The sequence below is a fragment of the Coregonus lavaretus genome (genome assembly GCF_964263955.1).
Source record: "Coregonus lavaretus genome assembly, chromosome: 14".
In the NCBI taxonomy this organism is placed as follows: Eukaryota; Metazoa; Chordata; class Actinopteri; order Salmoniformes; family Salmonidae; genus Coregonus; species Coregonus lavaretus.
The window spans coordinates 17,903,719-17,924,595 of record NC_140001.1 but is presented as its reverse complement, the minus strand read 5'-3'; the positions used below and the strand labels follow the sequence as shown (position 1 = coordinate 17,924,595).

Below are 20,877 nucleotides of genomic sequence, written 5' to 3'. Positions count from 1 at the left end.
TTGGACCTTGCACATAATTAGACCACCACAAGCCATCCACAAGTGGTAGAATTTATACCATTCTAGGAGATATGCAATGATTATCTTATGCATATGTACATTATTTGTCTTTGAAACGCAGTGTGCTTACATTGTATTCATTTCACATACATCCCAAACCAGAAAATAAATAAAGTCCCAATAATTAAAAACATGTTCACACTTTCATGTTTCTGCAAGATGCAGCTTTGTTTCATCAGCAGCAAAGCTACTATCCCAGAGTGCAGTCATAGCTTCACTGGCTCTGTCAAAGTCTCTTGTCAGTCTCATGTCTGGCCAGTTGTGTCCTTTGGTGGAAAGATTGAGCACACCCTCTGTTTCCCAGTCTGTAATGCTGGTCTGCCTCCTGGTGGCAACAGTGGGGACTGCACATCCTCCTTGTCAGTGAGCTGGGAGAGGAGAATGTCCACACTCTGTTCTAGAACCCCGATGAGAATCTTCTGCTCCTCCTGAGAGAAGCGGCCCAGAACATGCCGGTGCACTGATGTTTTACCCGATGGTCTGCCAATCCCAACACGCAGTCTGGGCATCACCTGGAGGGCACAAGATAGAATAGTACTTTGTCTATCTTGAGAAATAAATGTGTCTTTTTACTCTGCTCTTACCCTCCCCTCCCCTTTAAGACACCAGTTCCCTTTGACAGACATGACATTTCTCTGGATTGTCTAACACTTTCCCAAAATGTGTCAAAGGGAACAGTCATCTCTCAATTCCTCCCAATGTGGGAAGGGAGAGTATTTGTCTGTGTGGAAAGCTACTTACATCAGTCTGCAGACACTCAACACAGGACCGTACACCATTGTGACCCCTGTCAATCAACAACATATAGAAGGAGCACAAAGTTGGGAGGATCACATTGTTGTCAGATGGCATCATTACTAATGCCGATAACTGTCTGGGAATCAACTCACCAGGCGCTCCCTCCTTGTTTCATGGCAAGCTTCCCAAGGGTCTTGTCCAACTCATCATGAACCAGGAGGATGTGCTCAGGCTTGATGCTGTATTTGCTCGCTTGATTCAAGGTCATTAAAACAAAACAATATCATGAACAATGAATTTACAGTAGGAATAGCTCACTTTTGTCATAATTACTCTGACAGTCAAAATTGAAAATTTATAAAATGTCAAAAGACATCAAGTAGACACAAGAATCCACACCTGCTTTGGCCACCGTTCATGTTCATCAGTAGTCGTGGTCGGAGAAGCACGATTTGGATGTCCTGGATGTCAGATACGATGACCGCACCAGACACGTGCCTATCACCATGCCAGCTTTCAGCTAACCCAAGCCGGGCAGCAAGTGCTTCGAGCACTGCCATGCCCACGCTGTGGCGCGAACCGTTCATTCCAGGGTTGCCCAGTCCCACAACCTGCACAAGGACAAGAAATACTTATTTTCCATCTTTGCATATTATATTTCTCTAAACGCCACTGGAGAGTACAGTGATCTCCTCCCACAAGAATGGACCGATTTGTGTAAATTTAGCCACACATTTGACCTGATATGAGGGTTTTAACTAACAATAATACAAAGTCCTGTTTCAAATGTCAAATACACTATATATACACAAAAGTATGTGGACAGCTGTATAAAATCGAGCACACAGCCATGCAAACACCATAGACAAACAAACATTAGCAGTAGAATGGCCTTACTGAAGAGCTCAGTGACTTTCAATGTGGCACCGTCATTGGATGCCACCTTTCTAACAAGTCAGGTTGGCAAATTTCTGCCCTGCTAGAGCTGCCCCGGTCAACTGTAAGTGCTGTTATTGTCAAGTGGAAATGTCTAGGAGCAACAACGGTTCACAGAACGGGACTGCCGAAAGCTGAAGCGCGTAGCGTGCAAAAATCGCCTGTCCTCGGTTGCAACACTCACTACCAAGTTCCAAACTGCCTCTGGAAGCAACATCAGCACAAGAACTGTTCGTCAGGAGCGTCATGAAATGAGTTTCCATGGCCAAGATCACCATGTGCTCGCCGCCATTGGACTCTGTAGCAGTGGAAATGCGTTCTCTGGAGTAATGAATCACACTTCACCATCTGCCAGTCCGACGGACGAAGCTGGGTTTGGTGGATGCCAGGGGAACGCTAACTGCCCCAATGCATAGTGCCAACTGTAAAGTTTGATGGAGGAGGAATATTGGTCTGGGGCTGTTTTCATGGTTCGGGCTAGGCCCCTTAGTTCCAGTGAAGGGAAATCGTAATGCTACAGCATACAATGAATTACATTCTAGACGATTCTGTGCTTCCAACTTTGTGGCAACAGTTTGGGGAAGGCCCTTTCCTGTTTCAGCATGACAATACCCCCGTGCACAAAGCGAGGTCCATACAGAAATGGTTTGTCGAGATCGGTGTGGAAGAACTTGACTGGCCTGCACAGAGCCCTGACCTCAACCCCATCGAACACCTTTGGGATGAATTGGAACGCCAACTGCAAGCCAGGCCTAATCGCCCAACATCAGTACCCGACCTCACTAACGCTCTTGTGGCTGAATGGAAGCAAGTCCCTGCAGCAATGTTCCAACATCTGGTGGAAAGCCTTCCCAGAAGAGTGGAGGCTGTTATAGCAGCAAAGGGGACCAACTCCATATTAATGCCCATGATTTTGGAATGAGATGTTCGACGAGCAGGTGTGCACATACTTTTGGTCATGTAGTGTATATTGTTGAAAGCAGGTGCATCCAAGCAATTAACATCCCATTATGCTTAGGTCGTCATGTTTAAAAATTCTGGGCAGGCTATTATTTTGCCTACCATGGCTATGACCCAATAGGATGACAATGCCTTCATCCACAGGGACATACTTTTGGCCATGTAGTGTACTTTGTATCCCTCATTTACTCAAGTGTTTCCATTATTTTGGCAGTTACCTGTAACTCGTCAGCCTAAAACAAACTCAGACTGATTGGTATCCCGCTGCAAGCCTAGATAGCACTAATTAACATAACTCGTACACCTAAAACAAACTCTTAACCATCTATTAATAAAAAGACAAAGTCATCAAAGTTAGTTAAAAGCCCTCATTTTTATTTAGAAATCCTTCCCCAGTGATCTTTGCAGCCCAAAGGACACTTACAGTGCTGTGAAATAGTATTTGACCTGTTTTTTCTCTACTTTTGCATATTTTTTATGCTGTTATCAGATCTTCAACCAAAACCTAATATTAGATAAAGGTAACCTGAGTGAATAAATAACAACAATTCCATACTTATATCATTTATTTCATAAACAAAGTAAGTGAAAAATTAATTGCCCCCTTACACTTAATAACTGGATGTCCCACCTTTAGCTGCAATGACTCCAACCAAACGCTTCCTGTAGAGTTAAAGCAGTTCTGCATGGAAGAGTGGGCCAAAATTCCTCCACAGCAACGTGAGACTGATCAACAACTACAGGAAGCATTTGGTTGTTAATTAAATCAATAAGTAGATTTTCTGTTGTTGTTATTTGTAAACAGGTTCTCTTTATCTAATATTAAGTTTTGGTTGAAGATCTGATAACATTCAGTATAAAAAATATGCAAAAATAGAGAAGATCACAGCACTGTACCTAGGTAGGTGATGGCTAGTTGGCTAAGGCAGGGTTTCCCAAACTCAGTCCTGGGGCCCCCCCTGGGTGCACATTTTGTTAAGGTACCTAACGTCTCCTCCTGCCAACGCAACTACTGCACCTCACAGCCCGAGTGGCTCTACGCCTCCTGCGGACTGGGCGAGAGGTGGATCGTCTGGCCATGATTATTGTTACACCCACTGAGCGGCTAGACCCGCGCTTTTATAGGCATTGCCTGGGGACCAAAACTTATGTCATAATGGCACTGACATGATGCAATAGTGATCTATTTATTTTTAAATGTAAATAGTGTTCTGTTTCTTTGGCCAACCCAATAAACCCTGATAGAAAAGAAATTACTCAGGGCTTTATTAACTAGTACTAGTCATTACAAAATATAGCCTAGTTCCCTCAAACTCAACTCTGGACCTGGAAGCCAGTTCCACTGCTTTTTTCATTGTTCCCCTCTAATCAGGGACTGATCTAGACCTGGGACACCAGGTGGGAGCAATTAATGATCAAGTAGAACAGAAAACCAGCAGGCTATGGACCATAATTTCATTGAAATGACGTGGAAACAACGTTGATTCAACTAGTCTGTGCTCAGTGGGCAGAAGATGCAGATCAACCTCTCGCCCAGCCCGCAGGAGGCATAGAGCCACTTAAGCCATTAGGCGTAGGAGGAGCCGTTAGGTCCCTTACTTGCCATTAGCTCCCTGTTTAACCTAACATAGCTAAGTGCCCTTTGGGCTGCAAAGCTCACTGGGCAAAAGTCTAAATTTGAAGACATTCTCTTTTCATTATTAAACGGTTAAAAGTAAATTTCAAAAGGTTCAACTTCATATTCATTATCTCCAGCACCACCCCAACATCAACATACAGTACCAGTCAAAAGCTTGGACACCAGGGTTTTTCTTTATTTGTACTATTTTCTACATTGTAGAATAATAGTGAAGATCAAAACTATGAGATAACACATATGGAATCATGTAGTAACTAAAAAAGTGTTATTTTTATTTGAGATTCTTCAAAGTAGCCACCCTTTGCCTTGATGACAGCTTTGCACACTCTTGGCATTCTCTCAACCAGCTTCATGAGGTAGTCACTTGTAATGCATTTCAATTAACAGGTGTGCCATGTTAAAAGTTAATTTGTGGAATTTCTTTCCTTCTTAATGCGTTTGAGCCAATCATTTTTGTTGTGACAAGGTAGGGGTGGTATACAGAAGATAGCCCTATTTGGTAATAGACCAAGTCCATATTATGGCAAGAACAGCTCAAATAAGCAAAGAGAAACGACAGCCCATCATTACTTTAAGACATGAAGGTCAGTCAATACGGAACATTTCCGACAAACCATCAAACAGGCAAAGAGTCAATACCGGACTAAGATTGAATCGTACTACCCCGGCTCTGACATTCGTCGGATGTGGCAGGGCTTGAAAACTATTACAGACTACAAAAGGAAGCACAGCCGCGAGCTGCCCAGTGACACAAGACTACCAGACGAGCTAAATCACTTGTATGCTCGCTTCGAGGCATGCAACACTGAAGCATGCATGAGAGCACCAGCTGTTCCGGATGACTATGTGATCACGCTCTCCGTAGCCGATGTAAGTAAGACTTTTAAGCAGGTCAACATTCACAAGGCCGCTGGGCTAGACGGATTACCAGGACGTGTACTCAGAGCATGTGCTGACCAACTGGCAAGTGTTTTCACTGACATTTTCAACATGTCCCTGACTGAGTCTGTAATACCATCATGTTTCAAGCAGACCACCATAGTCCCTGTGCCAAAGGACACTAAGATAACGTGCCTAAATGACTACCGACCCGTAGCACTCACGTCTGTAGCCATGAAGTGCTTTGAAAGGCTGGTCATGGCTCACATCAACACCATTATCCCAGAAACCCTAGACCCACTCTAATTTGCATACCACCACAACAGATCCACAGATGATGCAATCTCTATTCCACTCCACACTGCCCTTTCCCACCTGGACAAGAGGAACACCTACGTGAGAATGCTGTTCATTGACTACAGCTCAGCGTTCAACACCATAGTGCCCTCAAAGCTCATCACTAAGCTAAGGGTCCTGGGACTAAACACCTCCCTCTGCAACTGGATCCTGGACTTCCTGATGGGCTGCCCCCAGGTGGTAAGGGTAGGTAACAACACATCTGCTACGCTGATCCTCAACACGGGGGCCCCTCAGGGGTGCGTGCTCAGTCTCCTCCTGTACTCCCTGTTCACCCATGACTGCATGGCCAGGCACGACTCCAACACCATCATTAAAAGTTTGCTGACGACACAACAGTGGTAGGCCTGATCACCGACAATGATGAGACAGCCTATAGGGAGGAGGTCCGAGACCTGGCCGTGTGGTGCCAGGATAACAACCTCTCCCTCAACGTGATCAAGACAAAGGAGATGATTGTGGACTACAGGAAAAAAAAGAGGACTGAGCACGCCCCCATTCTCATCGTCGGGGCTGTAGTGGAACAGGTTGAGAGCTTCAAGTTCCTTGGTGTGCATATCACCAACAAACTATCATGGTCCAAACACACCAAGACAGTCGTGAAGAGGGCACGACAAAGCCTATGCCCCCTCAGGAGACTGAAAAGATTTGGCATGGGTCCTCAGATCCTCAAAAAGTTATACAGCTGCACCATCGAGAGCATCCTGACTAGTTGCATCACCGCCTGGTATGGCAACTGCTCGGCCTCCGACCGCAAGGCACTACAGAGGGTAGTGCGTACAGCCCAGTACATCACTGGGGCCAAGCTTCCTGCCATCCAGGACCTCTATACCAGGTGGTGTCAGAGGAAGGCCCTCAAAATTGTCAAAGACTCCAGTCACCCTAGTCATAGACTGTTCTATAATAATAATAATAATAATAATACGCTATTTAGCAGACGCTTTTATCCAAAGCGACTTACAGTCATGCGTGCGTACATCTTTATGTATGGGTGGTCCCGGGGATCGAACCCACTACCCTGGCCTTACAAGCGCCGTGCTCTACCAATTGAGCTACAGAGGGTTCTCTCTGCTACCGCACGGCAAGCGGTACCAGAGCGCCAAGTCTAGGTCCAAAAGGCTTCTCAACAGCTTCTACCCCCAAGCCATAAGACTCCTGAAGAGCTAATCATTGCTACCCGGACTATTTGCCCTGTGTAGCTCAGTTGGTAGAGCATGGCGCTTGCAACGCCAGGGTTGTGGGTTCGTTTCCCACGGGGGGCCAGTATGGGAAGAAAAAAATGTATGCAGTCACTAACTGTAAGTCGCTATGGATAAGTGACTAAAATGTAAAGAATGTATTTGCACTGCCCCCCCACCCCCATCTTTTACGCTGCTGCTACTCTGTTTATTATTTATGCATAGTCACTTTAACTCTACCCACATGTACATATTACCTCAATTACCTCGACTAGCCGGTGCCCCCGCACATTGACTCTGCACCGGTACCCCCCTGTATATAGCCTCCCTACTGTTATTTTATTTTATTTTACTGCTGCTCTTTAGTTATTTGCTTTTATTTTTTTTACTTAACACTTTAAAAAATTCATTGTTGGTTAAGGGCTTGTAAGTAAGCATTTCACTGTAATGTCTACACCTGTTGTATTCGGCGCATGTGGCAAATAAAATTTGATTTGATTTGATTTGTACGGGCTATTTGACCAAGGAGCGTGATGGAGTGCTGCATCAGATGACCTGGCCTCCACAATCCCCCGACCTCAACCCAATTGAGATGGTTTGTGATGAGTTGGACCGTAGAGTGAAGGAAAAGCAGCCAACAAGTGCTCAGCATATATGGGAACTCCTTCAAGACTGTTGGAAAAGCATTCCTCATGAAGCTGGTTGAGTGAATGCCAAGAGTGTGCAAAGCTGTCATCAAGGCAAAGGGTGGCTACTTTGAAGAATCTCAAATATAAAATATATTTTGATTTGTTTAACACCTTTTTCGTTACTACATGATTCCATATGTGTTATTCCATAGTTTTGATGTCTTCACTATTATTCTACAATGTAGAAAATAGTAAAAATAAAGAAAAACCCTTGAATGAGTAGGTGTGTCCTTTTGACTGGTACTGTATGTAAAAATTGTGGGTTTCTATGTTTTGTAGTAAAAGGAAGATTAGCGTTTCCAATGACATCAACCAATTAGTAGACAATTAGTAGGCAATGCCTACTCATAATTGGTTAAGTTTACAAGATGCACACCGATGATGTCTATCTTTTTTACTACAAAACATAGAAACGTGCAATTTTCACACATGTTGATGTTGCGGTGGTGCTGGAGATGGTGAATATGAAGCAGAAATATTGGGAAATTTCCCTTTAAGAATTCGTTTAACTTTTAGGCAGTTGTTGGTTAACTAGGGGGTAGGCTAATCAATTTGAGAATATAGCTGTAGACTTAGACTACTCATTGACAGACAAGTCAATAACAACCAGGAGCAACGTTTTTGTATTATAACATTAAAACATAGAGTGCTCTCAGGCTACCAAACACAGTAAGACAAATGTGAAAGTACATTTAATGTAGCACTCCTACATTACATTTACTTTTAAATGTGTCTTATTGTGGAACTTTTGACTAGGTAAGCCACTACATTTAAATTCCATTTAGATAAATTGTAATTATAATATTAGCAAATACTTATAAACAGTTAATAATGCGATGTTTGCTAAATTGTAGGCTACTGTGAACAACATCATGTACAGCATCCGATGCGCCCTGTTGACACACTGTCCGCTGTGGTATTACATTGTCGCCTACAACATTATTACATTGTAGGGATGGGCTGCTATGCCAACAGCAACATTGCAACAAGAGGTAGACCTACGATTATTACGTATCAAACTCTGTGAGCAAGACAATTGGCTGCAGTGCACTAGACCAGAAGACATTTGTGCAGCAGTCTTTCTTGAATAATTTACTTACCAGCCTCCGACGAGCATTTGTGTGGACTCCTGCTTCACTGTCCATTATTGGTGGAAAGGCTTCAGTCAGCAACGCTCGGTTTATCATTGTCGATAAAAGTCGTCTCATTGTGACAAATTTCAACAGCGTTTTGAAAAATGGTGACACACAATACCAAAGTTTACCAGCAACAGTGACGTTTCTCATGACTGCAGAAGAGCCAATGTCATAAACACTTTAATCTTGTTGTGTCAATATGCTACTGTCTGTGACCATCAATATCTCGGATTCAATAATGTACTCCTGACATTTCACTTAATTTATAAACAAACCTATTTTAAATGTTTATAGCGTTGACATTTCGAATTTATCAATACAATTGTGAACACAAAAGAAGAAACGTTGGAAAAGAGTAGTTCTGTTACTGAACTAGACCTGCCATGCAACTTCAAACATTAGTCAAAGAGATTGGTGGCCAGAGAAGTGAGAGAGCTCATTGTGACCAACGTCTGGTATTTTTAATCGTACCGCCACCTAGCTAGGAGGTTTATAAATGCACTTATACATGCCTACACACTCATAGCAAACGCACAGTGTAATATAGTGATGTTTTACCTTTCAGCCTTGTGTAACTTTGTGCTGAAATGATATTTCACTTATAGGCCATTAAAACAAATTATGATGATGATGATACGACTATATGTGCATGTAGCCTACAGGAGTACATGAGGTAAATCAAGAAAAGTTACACAAAATGTTGCACCAAGATCATATTTTTTGTCTGGAAAATAGTTACACTGGGAAAAAATGCTTTTCTTGATCACAAAACTAAATTGACTGGCTCTTTTATCTGAATATGGAGTTATATCAGTTTATTGATGAAAAGGTATTGTGACACAAGGGTTATAATTTGTTCACGTTGTGTCTGGAGGGATATACCACGGGCACATTGGAGTTTAAAGTTCTCACATCTAGAGTTCTTCTGTCTCAGTAGTCTGTCTCAATGGGGTAGCAGGGTATGGCATCAGGGACAGGCTGGCATCTCTCCACCACAGCATTGATCTCCCCCACCCTCACACCATCATAAGTGCCTATGATGGTGGTCCAGTGGGTGTCTCCGTTATGGTAGGTCCGGCTCAGCCTACCCGTGAAGGGGATGTCGGCGGTCATCTTCCTGCCCTCCATCCGCACGGCACAGGAGTGGTTGGGAGGGACCAGCAGCTCCACAGAGATGGAGTGGCTGATAGACTCCACCATGGTGGTTCCCTCTGAGAAGCTCACCGTCTGCTCCTTGGTGAAGTCCACGGTGCCTGGGCTGATAATGGGCACCTTGGCCGTCATGGTGGTGGAGCTGTTGCGGCTCTCCCTGCCAATGTCCCAGGTCTTCTCCACAGTGCTGGTCTTCTCCAGCAAGACCTTCTTCTCCACACTGCTGCACTCCAGGTTGGTGACCCTGACAAACTGCATGGTCTCAGGAGGGTGGTTGAACAGCTCGATCTGGTCGATGGCATACTCCACGTGAGAGATGTGCTGGCTGTAGGCGTCCCTGTTGATGGCCAGGACCTGGTACCTCTTGTACCAGTACTCATCGCCCTCCCAAGGCAAGAAGAAGGCTTTATGTTGGGTCACAACCTTTCCCAGACCGTATTTGTTCTTGCCGACGTATATCTCAACGCCTTGGCAGGTCTTGACAGAATGTTGGGGGACAGCACCATATTCCTCCTCGATCCACTCCACAAACTCAAAGTTGTCCACATTGACCAGGACTTCGAACTTGGAGGATGAATGCTCCTTGTCAGCATAGGGGTACTGGCAGAAACTGCCTTTGCTTGCGGTGTAGAAGCCGGCTTCGCAGTTGACTTTGCAGATGTAGTCATGTCGTTCGGTGTAACTGTTGTAGATGCCCACAGCACCATTAGGGAGGGACTGTTCCCATTTTACCCATTTAAGGTTGGCGTTCTCCCCATACATAAACAGGGAGTCTGGGAACTGGGGCTCTAGATCTGAGGTCTCTGTCAGTGTGGATGGACTGTGGATGTCCAGATCAGGGACCACATCTTCCAGCAGAGGGTTGAGCCAGGGCTCTGTGATGGAGTACAGAAAGCAAAGGTCATAGGTTGCAATGGAGTATCTTTTGTGGAGTTGAAATCTAACCTCTTTGGCTTCATTCACTCATTATGAGTTAGTTAAGAAGAATATTACGAGCAACAATTTTAGTACTCATCACTGCATTCTCTACCAGAAAGTTGGTTGGCCCTCTTTGATGTCACGCAGGTTGATACATTTCTATGTTTTCATTTATAAAGCCTTTTTACAAAAAGTCCTACTGTACCTAACATCTTTACTAAACGTTAGACATACGAGTTACCACACCGGGTCTCAGGGATGGTTAACTCTGGAAATTCCTTTGGTCTCTACTGAGTTAGGTAAATCAGCTTTTAGTTTTCTTGCACCTTATTTGTGGAACAATCTTCAACATTTTCTTAAATTTTATGTTTTGGTGCCTCTAGGGCAATTCAGAAAGCTGATTGAGGACCTTATTACTGATGAATGTGTGTTTTTTTATGACAATGTTGTTCTTTCTGCTTGCATTTTGTATTTATATTGATGCATGTATTTTCTGTCATTTCTGTAATTCAGGGTTCAGCTGTAAAAGAGACCTTGGTCTCATTATGACTCCCTGATAAAATAAAGGTTAAATAAATAAAATAAATACAATTATTTAGTTTGGTAGAGAATATTCAGACAACATTTTTACACTATGAGACCCAGTTGAAGGTTTTTGATCAACGTGTTTGTGTAATAGGCTGTAATACAGGGGAGGCTGGTAGGAGGCGCTATAGGAGGACGAGCTCATTGTAATGTCTGGAATGGAATAGCTCCTCCCACCAGCCTCCTCTGGTGTAATATAATCAGACTCACTGATGGGTGCATCCTGCCCCTCCTCCAGCTGAGAGGTGTAGAGCAGGGGGTCTGAGAGGAAGACTGGCCTGCAGAGTTGCAGCACTCCCAGGACGACCAGGAAAGTCAGCCTCATCTAGGAACACACAAACACACACACACACACACACACATCAGCTTACCTATCTGAACTGACATTAGCAGAGTGCTACACTGTGCATTTTTTAGATTCACCACCTTCAATCTGGAAAATGGTCAGTGTTCCTTGTTGCTGGCATAACCACATAAATACCCATGCGTTCCCCATCTACAGTATTTCAGACACTTCCTTGCATATCAAATCAAATCAAATCAAATTTTATTGGTCACATGCGCCGAATACAACAGGTGCAGACATCACAGTGAAATGCTTACTTACAGCCCTTAACCAACAGTGCATTTATTTTTTACAAAAAAAGTAAAAATAAAACAACAACAAAAAAAGTGTTGAGAGAAAAAAGAGCAGAAGTAAAATAAAGTGACAGTAGGGAGGCTATATATACAGGGGGGTACCGTTGCAGAGTCAATGTGCGGGGGCACCGGCTAGTTGAGGTAGTTGAAGTAATATGTACATGTGGGTAGAGTTAAAGTGACTATGCATAAATAATTAACAGAGTAGCAGCAGCGTAAAAAGGATGGGGTGGGGGGGGCAGTGCAAATAGTCCGGGTAGCCATGATTAGCTGTTCAGGAGTCTTATGGCTTGGGGGTAGAAGCTGTTGAGAAGTCTTTTGGACCTAGACTTGGCACTCCGGTACCGCTTGCCGTGCGGTAGCAGAGAGAACAGTCTATGACTAGGGTGGCTGGAGACTAGGGTGGCTGGAGTATTGCTGATGGACTGAATACATTAAGATGACCATTTGTAGGGCTTGCCTATCATTTACTAAAGAGTTCTGAAATCACAAAAAAACTGCCTCTCCAGCTTAGTAAAAAATCTAACATTCGAAATGAGATGGATTGTTTTATGTTCCATGAATCAGATGCACAATACAGTAAATCATGATATTAGTATTCAGCACAGAGCTAACAGTAATATAACATTTTATACACATAGGTTGATGTAAAGAAGCTGTTTTACCTTGACAGGTTCCACCTCCAGTGGCGTGATCTGCAGCCCCTGCAGCGTTTTAAACCTTCCTGCAGGATAATTGCCCCCAATAAAGCAGCCAGCGCTACAGTGAGTGGCCCCATGCCCATTGGCCTAGTACTCTTACTGAATAAGAGTCCCCTGCTGCTGCTTCCTCCCCATTACTTTTGGTGTACAGTGCTTATTGTTTTAGTGATTAAAAAAGTAAAGTGAAGGACACTGCACTAAACAGATACAACTAGAGAAAAAAACATTCAAGAGGGAGCTGGTCAACACCCTGCCACAGAGGACAAGGGGCAGCTACACAAGGAGAGACAACACCAGGAAGGCCCAACCACCACTCACCCCTGTCCACACTGCACCAAAATATGTGTCTCCCGGATCGGCCTCTACAGCCATCTGAATACCCACAAATAGAAGACCCCATTGAGGACAATCATACTCAACTCGAGTGATTGCCGATGATGATAATTTGACCATGTAGTTTTGGTGCTCTTGCAGTGGTTGTGTAAGTAATGCACTGGGCTCAGTGTGTTCATTTACATAATCATAGGTTGAGATGATACCTTTCTACCCCATTACAGCAGTAAATATGAGCTTATATATCACTGGACATGATCTACCTGGAATCACGTACAATGTCAAAGAACAAAAACTAATTGCATAAGAAAGGCTTTGGTATTGTGATGCAAGTGAGGTTGTTCTTGGTAAGCAAAGACAAAGAACAATGTGGTAATATCCTTTAGAGTCCCCCGTTATCGATTATTTCAGAGACTATCACCATTATCACAATAACTATTAACTCGCAGCAACACAGAGAGAATATTGTTGTCCCTGTCAGGATGAAGGCCAAAAACATGGAATTGTTCTGACTGACAAAATCTACTGATGATCACAAGTGTCAAGGCCATCTCTATGTCCTTGAACAGATAGCTATTATCAATTCCTTTATCATGGTAGATTGAAAAGACTCAATGTTCCTCTGCAGATAATGAAATAGGACAGACAGTGTAAAGGTCTTTACACTGATAGAATCTGTCTTTGATCATTCATTATCACCCCACTTGTTGACCCATTTAACTGTATATCAATTACACATGAATTGCTCTTCTGGGACAATAAAGATCTATTGAATTAAATCATGCTATTATGCTCACAACTAAATTGTGCTTCCAAATGAAGGAAAGGCCATGTTTGTGCTGTGTCTGTGTATCATTTGACAGGACAGGAGCCAACTTTTGAGGAAAGGTAAGGTCACTGAGTTAAGGCTGTCTGATATTTCAGGACAGTCCGCTCTGTTCTAGAAGCTTTTTATCTCTGTTATCACTCTGTTTGCTTAATCAGGTTAATAATCCTCATCTTATCTTCAATGTATCTTCTGGTAAGAGGATGGGATGAATGAGATGACAGGGCAATTTTTCTTTCAAAGCTTCTACAAAAAGACTGTAAAGTATCTGAACTATGTCCAACGTGCATTATTTTGTCATAGTGTGATGCTGACTGTCAAGGACGAGAGAGTCAGAGAGACAAAGGGAGAGAGACAGAGAGAGAGAGACACAGAGAGAGAACGCATACAAGAGAGAGAAAGACTGGCTTACATTTCAGATGATTATAATAATGAAACAATAATAAGAATGTAAAGAAGAGTGAGTGACATCTTATCCACATTCCTCCTCTTTCTTCTACCATGCCAGTCCATGACAGCTCTGAGAGCGTTAGAGTGTTGTAATATAAGAGTGTCATAAAGGAGCTATATAAGCCCGGAGAACCAACAGGTTCACTGCTCACGAGGGGAACACTGTAAGGGTGCGTGCATTGGCTCATCTATGTGTGCATTTAGGGCACTATTTCAGAATCTGAAATTATACAGTATGTTGCTGTTCAATGGAGCCTACATCAAAACTGGCAGAAACAATGAGGAACTGGGGCTTGACTGCAATGTCATGTTGATTTAATGTGAATTTGTGTAACACTATAGTTATAACTATAGTCCGGGACATAGTGAGGAAGAGCTCCCTGAGAAGGAAGGGTAAATTAAAATACATTTGTATACTTCTCTAATTTGATATACTCCTTTTATTCAGTCAATCCCTGCCTTTGACCTCTTAGAAAGGAGAACAGAAAACATTCAAAAGGTAATTCAATGTCAGTTGTTTCATCACAACAACCTGGGGCGGCAGGTAGCTTAGTGGTTAAGAGCGTTGTGCCAGTAACCGGAAGGTCGCTGGTTCTAATCCCCCGAGCCGACTAGGTGAAAAATCTGTGGATGTGCCCTTGAGCAAGGCACTTAACCCTAATTGCTCCTGTAAGTCGCTCTGGATAAGAGCATCTGCTAAAATAATTTAAATGTAAAAAAACAAGAATAGGTGCATATTGAGACACTGTGTTATTCTGTCTTCTAGTGTCCCTCTTGAACCCAGTACTGGAAGGTAGGGTCCCCCCACTGGACAGTATAGGTCCAGTCCAGGGCCCACTGACCCCTCCTGAGTTTGAGGACGAACAGAAGTCTGCTCCATTCATGTTCGGGGACAATGTCAACCTGCAGTGGCTGAGCTGGAATGGTTCTCTCCCCACTGCAGCTGAGGGCATCTACAACGGCTACACAGAACGCACAGACTATATCTGCAAATACAACTGCGAAGCCGGCTTCTACACTCCTATCAAGGGGCCTTACTGCCAATACCCATACGGTGACAGAAAGTACTACACCCCAGAGTTCGAGATTCTGACCAACAGTGACAACTTTGAGTTTGTGGAGTGGAAAGAGGACTCGCTCGGTGCCCAAAGACTCAGTCAGAACGTGCTCCGGAGTGGACATCTACGTAGGATGACGGATCACCACCTCAAGCTGAACCCTGGCAAGACGGAGCTGCTCTTCCTCCCGGGGAAGGACTGCCCGTTCCATGATCTCGCCATCACGGTTGACAACTCCGCTGTGTCCTCCTCCCAGAGTGCGAAGAGCCTAGGCGTGACCCTGGACAACACCCTGTCGTTCTCCGCCAACATCAAGGCGGTGACCCGCTCCTGCAGGTTCATGCTCTACAACATTCGGAGAGTACGACCCTGCCTTACACAGGAAGCGGCACAGGTCCTAATCCAGGCACTTGTCATCTCCCGTCTGGACTACTGCAACTCGCTGTTGGCTGGCCTCCCTGCCTGTGCCATTAAACCCCTACAACTCATCCAGAATGCCGCAGCCCGTCTGGTGTTCAACCTTCCCAAGTTCTCTCACGTCACCCCCCTCCTCCGCACACTCCACTGGCTTCCAGTTGAAGCTCGCATCCGCTACAAGACCATGGTGCTTGCCTATGGAGAAGTGAGGGGAACGGCACCTCTGTACCTTCGGGCTCTGATCAGTCCCTACACCCAAACGAGGGCATTGCGTTCATCCACCTCTGGCCTGCTGGCTCCCCTTCCTCTGCGGAAGCATAGTTCCCGCTCAGCCCAGTCAAAACTGTTCGCTGCTCTGGCACCCCAATGGTGGAACAAGCTCCCTCACGACGCCAGGACAGCGGAGTCACTCACCACCTTCCGGAGACATTTGAAACCCCACCTCTTTAAGGAATACCTGGGATAGGATAAAATAATCCTTCTACCCCCCCCCCCCAAAAAAAAAAAAAAAAAAAAAAAAATTGTAAAGTGATTATCCCACTGGTTATAGGGTGAACGCACCAATTGGTGAGTCGCTCTGGATAAGAGCGTCTGCTAAATGACGTAAATGTGCCCTTGAGCAAGGCACTTAACCCTAATTGCTCCTGTAAGTCGCTCTGGATAAGAGCGTCTGCTAAATGACTAAAATGTAAATGTAAATGTAAGAACAAGTACGGCTTGGGGAAGGTGGTCCCTCAGTTCAAGGCTTTCTTCCTGCCCTGGGAGGGTGATGAGTACTGGTACAAGAGCTACCAGGTCCTGACCATCAACAGGGACGACTACAGCCAGCACATCTCCCACGTCAAGTACGGCATCGATGAGGTGGAAATATTCCACTACCCCCCCGAGACCATGCGCCTCTCCAGTGTCACCAACAACGAGTGCCAAACTGTTGTGAAGACAGTGACCATCTCCAAAATGTCAGAGGTGGAGAGCACCTGGAACATCAGACATACCACTATGCTGGGCATCACCGCCGGCATCACAGCCAAGATCCCCCTGATTAGCTCCGGAGGGGTGGAGTTCAGTGGGGAGAAGACCCTACAGTTCAACAGCGGCACCACCATGGTGGAGGCCCTCAGCCACTCTGTCTGTGGAGCTCAAGGAGCCACCCAACCACTCCTGTACCGTGCTCATGGAGGGCCGCAAGATCACTGCAGACATCCCCTTCACAGCCAGGCTGAGCCATACATACGGCAACGGAGAGACCCAGTGGACCTCTATCTCTGGGGTGTACGATGGGGTTCAGATCGGAGAGATCCAGGCCATGGTGGACCGCTGTGAGCCTGTCGTAGACGCCAAGCCTAATATCATCCAAACTAACTCTAAATTTAAATCTACATACATCTACACTCATAAGTATACAGTCTACTGTATATGTCACAATCAATATTATCCAGTACTCCCTAGGTCAGGGTTCTTCAATTCCGGTCCTGGAGGGCCGAAACACCTCTGTTTTTCATCCTCTCCTTCTAATCAGGGGCTAATTCAGACCTGGGACACCAGGTGAGTGCAATTAACTACCAGGTAGAAATAAAAAACAGAAGTGTTTCGGCCCTCCAGGACCGGAATTGAAGAACCCTGCCCTAGGTTATACCAACACTGATTAATGTGACACAAATAGCACATTTTACACAAGTATGTGGTACATTTTCACAACTCTAAGAACAAAAATCTAAATAAATCATCAAAATGGCTTGTTTCAAAACTAAGCACATTTTCAATTGACTGAGTACAACCAACAAATTCACACTTGTTCACTGCACCAAATCACTCATTCGATTTGGATACATATTCAATCTAAGTATCAGCTTTTCAAAATGCAATGTTCACTTTACTTTTGATATGATTTTCTTGTCATTTGTTAACAACACAATCAACTATCACTTAATCAAACTGCTCAAAACTGATAACTACTGAACCAAAATTATGTAGTGCCTAGTTAACATATATAGTTAGATAACTGCTGAACACTGTACATTTCTATATTTGCACCTCATAAATGTATTAATTTGACATCAATTTATGTTGGAAGGTAAAAACAATCATATATGGATGTGGCTGTAAATACTACATCATTCTCCATCAGCCAGTGTGCTTCTATAGGACAAAGTGGAAATAGTATTTGTGCTTTGTGCTACTATTTGGCATTATAGTGTAGTGTCCAATGCACTGCTGAAATACATGGGTTGTATGTAACAATATATTCCACTCATCTGAATTTCATTGATACACTGTAAGCAGATGAATTTCAAGCAGAAAGACAATAGATACTGTATCAGTTGACAAGTCACTTAAAAAAGGTGATCTTGCACAATGTTGCATGGGCAGAAATGGCATACTTTACCGTGCTACGTTTTTACAGTAGCCAACTGCTCTACAATACTCCTATTTCTGATGATTTGTCCTAAGTGTGTACTATATGAGGATTATGAAACTGTAAGACTGACATACAGTATTTCTCAACATGCTCACAATCTGCCATTGGCTAGAAATTATATAAAATAAATTGCCAAGTTATAGTGAAATACTGTATGGAAAATGATATTACCATCTATTATTCTTTCTATTCAGCACTTCAAAAAGAACAGTTTTGAAATGTGTATCTTGTATTTTTTGCTATTGGATTAAATGGTGAATGAATGAATAAACGTTTTTTGCACAATCAAATTTTCTGAACATAAGATAGGGGGCATTACAAGTGTTATCAGTTTAGAGTTTTGTAATTAGAGTTTAGAAAATATACCACATCTGAAAAATGTGCCAAAGTGATTGAAAAAAAACGCATTTGGAAAGTGTCTCATAACAGATCATAATTTTGCCTCCATTGCCATTACTATAATAGAACAGTAGGGGGCAGCAACAGATAATGGCGTTCAGAATACAGGAGTAGACCTGTGTGTGTGTGTGTGTGTGTGTGTGTTTGTGTGTGTGTGTGTGTGTGTGTGTGTGTGTGTGTGTGCGTGCGTGCGTGCTTGGAAGTGTATGTGTGTGTGTGTGTGTGTGTGTGTGTGTGTGTATGTGGGCATGTGCGTGCGCATGCGTGTGTGCGTGTGTGCTTGAAAGTGTGTGTGTGTGTGCATGTGCTTGTGTGTGTGTGTGTGTGTGTGTGCGTGTGCTTGGAAGTGTGTGTGTGTGCATCCTCTCCAAAGAGACCTGACTGTCTTCGCTTGTTCTATTACAGTATCAATAAGCAGTTACTGCTTACTGCGACCCCATGCTGTGTCTGAGAAGAGAGATGGATCAGGGTTCTACATGAAAGCTGTGTATTCAGCTGCCCCCATCCCAGTGTTGCTATTGACAGTTATTGACGGCTATCTTTCTTAGAGATGGTCTGTACAGTAGAGAGGACTGTGATGTCATTAATGTGGCGGCCAGTCTCTCAGTATAAAACCTCTAATCTAGAGTAGGGGACCTGCTGCCTCCTCCCTCCACTGTGACTGCACTTACCAGTGAGATAAATAAAATATGTCCCATGCCCTCTGTTCTCCCTCTCTCTCTCATGGCTGAGATGAGACGCTCCAGTAATTCTCCCTCATGTGGAATAATGGCCAAGGTGTGCTCTGTATCACTCTGTATCCTCTCCCCTCATCGATTGTGTCGGGGGGGCTGGGGCTGGTCTATGCAGCCGTTGGAATGGGAATGATGCTGTGAATCGGATGTGAGCTGCTTGTATGATATAACGCTACCACAGTAACTCAGAACTATAGATTTGAGATGATTCCTGATAATAGGACACTCTCAATCCTTTTGAAATGGATACTTCTAGTATTTTCTAGAATAAAAAGATCAGAATGTAAATTAGAGAATTTCTCAAAGAACTCAGTTGTTTTGGAATTGACTCCAGTCTTGCTCTAACACTCTTTATGTTTTCTATGTGAATCTCTGTCCATCAACTAGTAGTGTGGTCTGATAGGCCAGATAAGGCTCCAATATGGGTGAGTGAACACTTCCAGCTGGATGACCATATACTTGTGTGCAGGGTGGCAGGGACAAGGCAGAGGGCTTCTTCAGACTTCTTCATTACTTCATAACTTATAAATCCATGTTAGTTTTAATGAGACTTCTTCATTACTGTATAATTTATAAAGCCATGCTAATTTTAATGAGACTTCTTCATTACTGTATAACTTATAAAGCCCTGCTAGTTTTCATGAGACTTCTTCATTACTGTATAACTTATAAAGGAATGTTAGTTTTAATGAGACTTCTTCATTACTGTATAACTTATAAAGCCATGCTAGTTTTAATGAGACTTCTTCATTACTGTATAACTTATAAAGCCATGCTAGTTTTAATGAAACCCTAACAGTAGCTCTGAATGATCCAAGTGCCCATGGATTTCACTTAGCTTGAAGATGGTCCCCATTCTCACTCCATTACTGTTACAGGAGGGGGTCACAGTTCCGGAGCGACCCACTAGGTGTCATCCTCCGACAATCTAAAGCACCTCCTCACTCACAGTCTGGACTAATCATTATCCTATTGGTGTCACCTGTGTATTTATGCCCTCACTTCCCTGTGTTCCCTTGCTCTGTTTTCTCTGCTAGTTTTTGATGCCAAACAGTACTAATCAGTGTCTGATCACGAGACGTATGTACAGGTACTTGAGAAGTTTTCTCCCTGTTTCATTGTTGTTTTCAGTCGTAGATTTCATATGTTTGCTGTCAGCCTGTTTTTGGAGACCAATTTGCTCCTCCTTTATTATAAGTCTGTTATTTTGTATCCTGGTTTTGGGACCACCAGTAAAGATCCTTGTTTCACCATCTCTGCCTACTGCCTACTGTCTATCCTGCACCGCACCTGGGTCACACTTCACACCAACCCTTACACAGTACTGCAAGAATGAAGGGGGTGTGTGTGTGTGTGTGTGTACCTGTGTGTGTGTGTGTGTATGTGTGTGTGTGTCTTGATTGACTGTGTAGTCAGTAAGGATCACAGTTGTGTAACCAGAAAGCAAACTGCACACACTCAACACCACCCTCTGTGTCCCACTCAAAGTATGTGAGCAGAGTTGAGCGGTTGGAAATCCCTCTCATGGCTCACGGAGCAGTGCTCCAGTTTGCTCCATTCATTAAAATCACAATTTAACCAACACCCATCTATTTTTGTGACTACCTGGACCTACCAATTGGTTTTTAAGTATTGAAACCAAACCATATTGATTTGTATAAAAAGCATTTGAAT

The 20,877-nt window shown here is 43.7% G+C and overlaps 2 protein-coding genes and 1 pseudogene across 3 annotated transcripts; 1 reads left to right on the top strand and 2 right to left on the bottom strand.

Annotated features, from left to right (window-relative positions):
• LOC311140900 (putative peptidyl-tRNA hydrolase) lies at nucleotides 1-8,956 on the bottom strand. Its single transcript, XM_084176173.1, has 5 exons — nucleotides 8,537-8,956; nucleotides 1,186-1,409; nucleotides 951-1,046; nucleotides 802-847; nucleotides 1-572 (listed from the first exon to the last, which is right to left on the bottom strand). The coding sequence occupies exons 1-5, from the start codon at nucleotides 8,720-8,722 to the stop codon at nucleotides 306-308; spliced, it is 819 nt and encodes a 272-aa protein (XP_084032299.1). The 5' UTR covers nucleotides 8,723-8,956; the 3' UTR covers nucleotides 1-305.
• Nucleotides 8,957-9,388: 432 nt separating this feature from the next.
• Nucleotides 9,389-11,552, bottom strand: LOC311140952 (natterin-3-like; the record flags this gene model as incomplete). Its single annotated transcript, XM_084176211.1, has 2 exons — nucleotides 9,389-10,599; nucleotides 11,438-11,552. The coding sequence occupies 2 exons, from the start codon at nucleotides 11,550-11,552 to the stop codon at nucleotides 9,503-9,505; spliced, it is 1,212 nt and encodes a 403-aa protein (XP_084032337.1). The 3' UTR covers nucleotides 9,389-9,502.
• A 1,602-nt stretch (nucleotides 11,553-13,154) lies between these two features.
• LOC311140923 (natterin-3-like) lies at nucleotides 13,155-19,603 on the top strand (annotated as a pseudogene). The gene is made up of 5 exons: nucleotides 13,155-13,173; nucleotides 14,519-14,569; nucleotides 14,943-15,362; nucleotides 16,357-17,049; nucleotides 19,591-19,603. The product of its transcript is annotated as a natterin-3-like (transcript).
• Nucleotides 19,604-20,877: the final 1,274 nt, after the last annotated feature.

What these genes read in the sequence shown, in the direction of transcription:
- LOC311140900 (XM_084176173.1), bottom strand. Translation starts at nt 8,722, where the DNA reads ATGAGAAACGTCACTGTTGCTGGTAAACTTTGGTATTGTGTGTCACCA. An exon ending in CAAAGCAGGTGTGGATTCTT is followed by an intron (nt 1,047 to 1,185) that starts GTGTCTACTTGA and finishes GAATCAAGCGAG; the next exon opens with CAAATACAGCATCAAGCCTG. An exon ending in TTGAGTGTCTGCAGACTGAT is followed by an intron (nt 573 to 801) that starts GTAAGTAGCTTT and finishes TGTGCCCTCCAG; the next exon opens with GTGATGCCCAGACTGCGTGT.